At 37.7% G+C, this 8,922-nt stretch overlaps 1 protein-coding gene across 1 annotated transcript; it reads right to left on the bottom strand.

The window, feature by feature from the left end:
* Positions 1-581: 581 nt before the first annotated feature.
* LOC135686534 (uncharacterized) lies at positions 582-8,077 on the bottom strand. The gene is made up of 8 exons (XM_065202787.2): positions 8,013-8,077; positions 6,483-6,869; positions 5,599-5,802; positions 4,904-5,242; positions 3,899-4,120; positions 2,824-3,174; positions 1,739-2,206; positions 582-1,034 (listed from the first exon to the last, which is right to left on the bottom strand). Exons 1-8 carry the CDS (start codon positions 8,059-8,061, stop codon positions 691-693), a joined length of 2,364 nt encoding a protein of 787 aa, XP_065058859.2. The 5' UTR covers positions 8,062-8,077; the 3' UTR covers positions 582-690.
* Positions 8,078-8,922: the final 845 nt, after the last annotated feature.

Here is an 8,922-nt window from a genome sequence, read left to right as displayed (position 1 = left end):
ACTTGGCAATCAGGCAGACAGTTCTTTTTGTAACACTTACAAGAAGCAAAAGAAGAAGAAATAGTAATCAAAAATTAGTCAGGACTGAATAATTGCTTTTTCTACGTTGGCATTTGAATTAGAATATAATCGAAAGTAAAATGGTGGTATAGCTATGTATTGACATGCCACCTTTGCGTCTCAAAATAATGTGAGCACTAACTGCTGGCTCTTGAGCTCTATCATAACATGGCTGCTTTATATGACACAGCGCTAATGTTTTCATGACCATACAGTTTGCTTCCTCTTCTGATCTTCTCAGTAAACTGTGGTCTCAGTAAACTGGCCAATATTTTTTCCTACTGTTGAAAACTCAGATTAAGCTGCAGAATCTCTTCAAAACCGGCGTGACACACCGCAATCTAATATCTTCTCTGATGTATACTAGTGCCATAACTATAATCTTGTTATTGGGGGAGGTCATTAACTGATGGCGAACCTCCCTCCCTGAAAACAGCGTTGATTATGGTGTTGGAACTTGAAACGTTTGAATTTGAATCAATGAACCTGTATATTGAAGATGTTGTTCAAGAAAAAGAAAATTTTCAATGCAAGCTAACTATGACAAATAAATTTATAATACCGAAAAATGATAATGTATCCCCTATGGTGACAAAAAATGAAAGTTTATCTTTTAATGAGTTTCTCTCTTTACAAGTCCCTCAGTGACTGCTTGATCCAGTCTACGAACTCTGTCACTCTTGCAAATACCGTATATGCTTCGTTTGTATCGCACTGTGAAGAACCCCAACTGACGTCACCATGTAAAAAGTAACGTCCCGTAGAATCTGGACATACATATGGACCACCACTGTCACCATGACAGCCACTTTTGATTGAACCAGGCTCACCAGCGCAGACCATCTGTTTCGTAATGGAGAGTCCCCAGTTAGTTGCATCCAGTTTTTTCTGACAAACAGTTGAGTTTAATACCGGTAACTTTGCTTGTTGAAGCATAGTATGGGCATCTCCAGGATGTTTGATTTTTCCCCAACCTAAAACAAAGAAAGACACACCCCTTTTCACATATTGTATTACTTCAAAACCCCCGGGATATTCATTGAATCTATTTTATGTACTTTTCCAGGCTTTCATTCAAGGGGTTCGTTGAAAGAAGAGGCGTTCCTTTTCATGCTTGATGTGTAAGAAAATGAATAAAACTTCGTTTTTAAGACTGACGACAGGCATTGTGAAGAGATACTGTAAAACGAGCTTTTCAAAAAAAATTTCATACGGCCGATGTTCCCTTTTCACTATTACTTGAAATTACACTTTCCATGTCTGTTTTTTAATTTTCTCTGTACTTTTCTTTGTATTTTCTTTGATTACTACTCCTTCCAAAGAGTGAAGGACGTAAATATAAGGAATTGGTCAAAATAAAGGGCTTCTTTTCGAAGTAATGCTGTAACAAAAGTCAGATGAAGAAGCTTGACGCGAAGAGACACCACATACAAAGCCACCATACGCTATCATGTAAAAGCAAAAATAAAACTTTAATTTTGTACTTCGAACCTCTTTCTAAGTCCTCGCTCAAAATAGCTTAATCATTATGAGAATCATTCACCTTAAACCATAAAAAATTTGCTGGGCACACTGGTAAATGTGCAATAATGTGCCTTTGTGAATTTCTTGTAAAGTTATTTTATTTCAATCTGTGAAGAAAGTAGTTAAAAATTTCAATGAAATTCTAATTTCTTACCGGTAATAAAGCAAGTTGATCCAATTGCAATAACGTCAGATTTGGCTGGGATGCAAGCCGTTCTCACATGGTCGTTCATCATAACTGGAGTTTGCAACTTCATCAAGGCAATATCGTTATTGATGGTTCTTCCGTCGTAATTTGGATGAGGGACAATGCGCTCTACCTTGTGCTTTTGCTCTGTGGTATCGTTCAGCTGCCTATGCAAGTCCCCTACAACAATTTCGTAATCTGATGCGGATCCAACGCTGCCATAAGAAACAACACAATGCGAGGCTGTCAAAACCCAGTTTGGTGCAATCAAAGTACCTCCGCATATAAAGTAACCTTGTTGGTACATACCAATCTGCCAAGGCCAAGCACCCTTTGCAGCATCAGTGCCTCCAATAACACGGGTTTGGGCCACTTTTGTTATTCCGCAGGATGGGTCATTCACAGTTGCACCACCTGAGCCACCTGACCCGTCAGCTGGAATTTTTTAAGTTTTATTTAAAGTTTATAAATTTAATTCCGAATAATTTTTCGGCGGTACAAAATTTGAAAACGGCTTTGAAAAACATTTCACAACATACTAGAAAACTTATGTGTCGTAAAATGTTTGCTTTTCTCAAAGCCATTTTCAAATTCAATTCTAGATAAAGCATATCCATACAGATTTACACAGCATATCTTTATAAGTTCGTTTTCCTGGATTTTGTTAACACACATCGTGTTGAGTACATGGTATAACAAGGTGCGACAATCGACTTACAATCAATATCGTAGGTAGCTAATTGCACAGTGGCACAGATATGCCCTATTTCTATATGTACAATGCAATCGTCGGGCAAAAGTTGCTCTGCATAACATGTTCTTAGTGACTTTGTGTACCAATCTTATTAGATGCCTGGGCCCCATTCCCAATAGCAATGTTGGTAAAGATGGAGTCCCCGTCTTTAAAGCAGTGAGTTTCGTTCATCATATTTTCAGGGTTATCATAGCAAGCTAGTATTGCAAAAACGCCTTTCTTCAAGTGATATATTGTATTTCTAAAAACACAGAGCAATGGATAGGAAAGGGTAAAACAGGGATAAAGATAAACATACTTTTGTTGACGGTTGCATATGTCGCTTCAAACCCTTTTTTTGTGACTGAGCCATCTGATGAAAATACTATGAACACACTGTTTCCACTTGACTTGAACGTTTTTTGACCATCGCCACAAAGTTTAGCTTTTGGAGTATTACCAGTCGATGAGCTTCCTTCATAAATTATCACAGCATCATAATCACAACTTGAATGAGATTCCACGGAAAAACTGGTAAAGGATATCGATATGGCCTTTCCAGTTGCTACTGTGATTTGGTACTCGCAATTGGCGCTGTTAGGGTACAGACCTGGGAAGTTAGGTGACGAAAATATGCCACTCGGTGCTGTATACGATTTCAGCTGGCATGCTAAAAAAGGAATTTAGAATGCATCTCCTTAAAGTGAAAAAACTGAAAATAAGAACGATGTGTAATCTTAAGCATTTGAAGATACTAGGGTGTCCCAAGCTAGGTTAACTTCCAATGGTTCCTAGAGCAGCCTATCGTCGCATCTTTGGGAGGCTTTCCTTGCATAAATGAAGTGCTAATATAAGAATGAATTGCTTTATTCTTAAATTTATAGAAATTTTCTTGAATCCCATCAAACATATTTGAAAAAAGATAAGATCGGTTACAGCAGCGGGACAAAGCAAAGTGGAAAGACACAACAGGTACAAGGCAAGCACGAACTAAAGCTCCCCTTGCCACTTTGGAACATATATTTATGAATCATTTGAATACTAACCATTTCAAAAAGGAGATATTTTGATGTAATACATTACTCAGAGTTAGTAATGCAATCGAATCTTTTAAAAACCTCACAATTTTGAAAATCTTCTAAAATAAACAATTTTGCCCAACTGTCTCTAGTACCATTCCATCGTCTTTGATAAGTGCTGGTTGCTTAAGCATGTCTACATAGCAAAAACTTAAATTTAAGGCAAGAAAAGATAACTAAAAGCTTTATCCTCTCATCACCCTACCCTTTCTAGCACCAGCAAGTTCAGGGCTCTTCGGTCTTATAATTCGAAGCGCCTTAATACGAGAAGCCTCATGATTCATGAAACAAAAAAATAATAGATGTACAACATACTTGGTGTAGGTGAAGGTGCTATAATTATAGAGGATTGTGTGGGACAATTTCCTTGGTAACACGGCTGTTGGGAAACATTTGGACCAGTGCACTGGCTTCCTCCGTTGCTAGGACGAGGACAGGTGCACGAACGCGACAATGTTTGCTGGCCGTATCCACATGAAACACTACATGGAGTACTTGGGACCCAGGCGCACCATCCACCGTTGACTGCAATTATCCCTTGTGTTAAAACAAAAGATAAAATAAGATGACATATATCATAGATTTACAAAAAATTTCGAGAAAATTATTGAATTTCCGCTACCTGAACACAGAAATTTTTGTTTTTCTTTCTAAATTCTGTTTGAATTTTCAGTACATTCTTGTGCAATCTCGATACCCAAACCATGCTAACATTTCCATGTTTTCCCTACAGCTGGATAGATAATTTGATGATTCCAGACAGCCATAACTCCTATTCGAAAGCCTTGCTAGCTGGAACCACAAAAAGGAACAATGAAGACTATTTTCGGACGTTTCATACTCTGTGGAGTTGTCTGACCAAAAGCTTATGCGTGTTTTGAAATGTCTGCTTTCTAAGCCATTTTTCAATTTTTTTTATTTGAAGAATCTGATACAGTCTTGGAAAGAAATCTAGTTGCAAGTATTCTGTAAGATTGCAAATTTCTTAGGTCTGTAAAATTCGAGTGAAAGTGGTTAAAAAGATAAAAACATCTAACTTTATTATCCGTTTCAGTAATAGAGGACGCTTTTTTCTATATGTGTGCCAATATGTAGCTCGACTAAGTAAAGTTTCCCCCTACTAGATTGTAAAATCTTTCTGCAAAATTCTACAAATTATCATAGCTTTCAAAACATCTAGACAACATGAAAACTTTATATATAAATGGAACAAGAGAAGCTAAAATGCTCCAAATTTTGAAAAAAGAATTTCATTTCAGAAACTTTTAACAGATACTGAAGTTGACGCAAGGCTTTTTTGAAGGGTCAAATGGAGCTTACCTGAGTCTATTGTGTGATAATGTGCAGAAAAACCACGCTTTGTCACACTTGAATCGCTAGAGAATATTAGTTTAAAGGACCTTTCGGCTGATGTAAATTGGGTCGTGTTGAGGGAATCTCCAGTAAGGCGGGTAACATCCTGCAGGGACCCGCCAACAGTCTGCTGTATTTGCACATAATCGTAACTATGCTCGAGATCGAAGTCACTGAAGGTAAGCACGATGCGCTTGCCAGTGGGAACCACTATCTCGTAATTACACCGTGCATTATTCGGATAGGGCATTGGGTATCCAGGTGATGTGAAGTTCCCTTGCAATGAGGACAGGACCTGATTGCAGCCTGAAAAAAAGGTGCAGTCATTACACAACGGTAACTTCCCACAATTATGAAACGCCAAATTTTTGACTGTCTCGGAAACTATTTGCCTTCTCCTGACAGTCTCATATACTTTTGGTGATGCTTGAAGCAGTTTGAAGCATCACCAATCACTACATGAAATGTAAATAAAGAGCTGACTCAAGCAAGATTGAACATCAAAGCTAAAACAAGATTGAAAAATTTATTCCATAATTAAGAATTTCAAGTTAAGAACGCGTTTAATTGGCTGTTTCAAGGATTAGGTTTATTTATGTACAAGCCTACCAGAAATTGAAATTATGAAATGAATTAAAATGAGTGAAAATGCAAATGTTTACTTGATGGAGTCGGAGTTGGCATTGGGCTAGGCGATGATGAAGGGCAGGGTACACCGCATGCTCTGCTTGTGTAAGAGTCACCACTACAGCTCAACCCTCCGTATGAAGGGGGTGGGCAGTTGCAAGCTCTATAGCCACTCTGCATGCCCATGCCACAAGACGATGAACAGGAAGTCCAATTATAACTGCACCAGCCACCATCAACTAGAAGAATAATGTTCTAGATCGTAGGAAGTAACAGTGGATATGAAAACTTTTAGATTTAATAACTTAATAACGAAATTTCGTGTGCGCACCAGAAAAGTACGGAAACTAGTATTTCACAAAGAGTTTCCGTTCATAATGCCATGTTTCGGTTACTTGTGCTGAAGTCAGAAAAAAGACATTCTTTAGAGAGGTTTAACGGACCGGGAGCGGAACAAGCAAAATTATTCGAAAAATAACTTTGTAGAATGTAGATGGATGGTTCTAACGATTTTTACCACCTCTCCAAAGATCTTTTTTAGAGTCTCTTGGAGTCAAATTGTCGTGTAGCGGGATAGGAAAAATGTGAAGAAGAGATTGCATTTTCATGTGAACTGGTTTGCCATGTTTGCCTTAAATTGAAACCACACGCAAGAGATGGGCAATGGCAAAAGCTGACAAAATTGAGAAATGCAATCGCGAAGGTGAAGGATCCGGTTCGGATAATCCGATTAACCTCGTGTCATACACGTCAAGGAGTTTTTTGACTGCATCAACGAATCACAGGTCGCCTGGGGTCAGGCAACGCTCTCCTAGAAATATGACATCAAGCAAAACATGGTAGCTCTCCGGATTGTTCATGTCCGAAACTAACTAGGTAACGTTTTCTGCGTTTTCTGGATAAAAAAATCTGAACAAACCTGGAAGTGGTGTTGGAGATGGCATAGGAGTTGATGTTGGTGTTCCGCTTTTCTCTTGGAAATTAATAAAGAACCCAGGTCGATTAACCGATTGATCGGAACTGAAGTATATCTTTAGCTCATTGCTTTGGGAGATGTAAGCTGCAGGGGGAGTACTGCCACACAGTTTCCTGGAAGCGCCGTTGCTCTCTTCTATCTGGATGTAGTCGTAGGAACAATCATAATGATGTTCGATATCAAAGACTTGAAACTTCAGCTCTATTGTTGTTCCAGGACTGGTTATGATTTGGTATGATTTTCTTGCGTTATTTGGATAGCTGGATGGGAAATTTGGCGAAGCCAGACATCCATATTTTCCGTTTATTGTTTGATTAAAAGCCTTGCTACCTAAAATCACAGAAAGGAACAATGACTATATTTGTCAGCTTCAATTAGATGATGACGCTAATCTGATGGTGACAATAATGGCGGCGAGTTGTCTTTTTACTCAACCTATGCAACAACATCAGCAAGGACAAAAAAAGAAACAATTGCTGCTTTTTCTTTCATTGCAACAGAATATGCTTCAGTGTTTAAAGCAACATTATAATCTTGCAATAGATTATAAAAATTCGTTGATTAGTATCAGTAGGATTTTAGTTTATCTAGTATCTACGAGTGACCCTTCCGCAAGACTTCGGTGGCAATCGACAGATCTTAAGTGCCCACTGGTAATCGAACTGTCTCTATTCTATAGCATAGTTATAGTAACTACAAATGATATCTATACTGGGAAAGCTTAACAATGCTTTAAAATATAAATTGAAGTTAAACGAAGAAAGTCATAAACATTTTAAATCCATATTAAACGTATTTCAGCTTTGTTGCTTTTGATAGGAGAGGGCGAACGCTTTCGGTAGGAAAGGCCTGTGTCTGGGTCCAACGTGCCTCTCGCCGGCCCTGCGATTGATATTTGACTTCTCTGTGTTCGGGTAAGTGAATTATAAATAGCGGTTGCATCCCGTTTACCTTAAGTTGCTATTTTTTGCATCAAGCTTTCTTGCAAGATACTAACAATGTAGCATATCCGATTGTGTCAGTTACTGATTCTAAGGTTGTCTCCAAATTAGCAGGCTAGTACATGCAATATTTTGTATAAACGGTTCATGTGTATGCCATTTAGTGTCTAGCTGGCTAAACAACAATTTGATAATTGAAGGAATTTTCATGTTAGGAGAGAGATAGCGAGCTGGATGACAGCTACTTATTCATACACATGTACTTAATTATAATACTAGACTTTGATTCTTTGATTTCCTCTAAAGTCAAGCTAACAGAGCAATGTCAAAGAAAATATATTTTAATCAAATTAATTCCATGACGTTAAAGTTAACCTTTGCACAAATGCTACTTCCAAACCGCTATAGTTTTTTTCTATAAAACTTCCTTACGCTTTTCTACAACATAAATTTAATAACAGTTTGAGAATTAGTTTCTCACAATTATTTTCGTTTCAGAAAGTTTAATTAAAAATATAGCATTGTTACTTACATGGCACTGCCACAAGCAGCAGAACTGCGAGAAAACCAATCTTGTCCATGCTGCAGATCAAGGAGCTGTGGAATAGAGTGATTGAAGGTACTTTTCCATTTTTATATATTTTTGATAATAATCAAAGTTTATATTTGAAAATGAAAACAATCACCCATGGACTTCTTATTTGGGAAGCTGATCAACGAGGGATACTTTGTTGTCAAGGATACATCGGATTAGAAAAAGAATGGAATCCATTGCGTGCTGCCATTATTTGAAACAGTTTTTTTAAGATCTAGGTTTCCTCGAGAATAAAGTTTGGCAACTTCAAAGCATTAACAAACATATTTCTCCCTTGCATTAACAATTAACTGCATGTTAGGTGAGAGATTTGGAGATCCCCTTTGCAAAAAGAGTAAAAGCATAGCATTTTCTCATAAACAAGAGACTAAAACCTGGATACCTGGATACTGGCCGTTTCCAGCAATTTAATGATTAAAATATATCCTTTTAAACATTTGCCCCCCCCCCCCCAAGGTAAACCAACTTTACCCTGCTGTAACGGTAACTAAATACCAATTAACTCATTTTTTAAGCAACAAACATCGACGTTGAGTACTCCAGTTTCTTAAAGCTTTGGGAGGATTCAATGCTCATTGTTTCTTCAAAGTCTCAACATTCGGAGTCCTATGATTAATTTTCATGCTAGGAAATTTTTCAACAGAAATTTCTGGGTAGGGTTTTCGCAGCTGCAAGAAAAGATAATTGTCAATTTTTCTATCTCCAGTCCAGTCTTCGATTTTTCTATCTTCTTTGTCACCAGAATTGCTCCCGCAGTATTGCTGCATTGAGAGAAAGTGAGCATAACTCCATTCTCCGATTTTAAAGTTATGTGCAGACAAACCGATTATATTGATAGATTTACTAA

Source organism: Rhopilema esculentum, chromosome 10, assembly GCF_057945365.1.
Source record: "Rhopilema esculentum isolate cy_ngs chromosome 10, ASM5794536v1, whole genome shotgun sequence".
Lineage (NCBI taxonomy): Eukaryota > Metazoa > Cnidaria > Scyphozoa > Rhizostomeae > Rhizostomatidae > Rhopilema > Rhopilema esculentum.
This window is presented reverse-complemented; position numbering and strand designations above follow the sequence as displayed.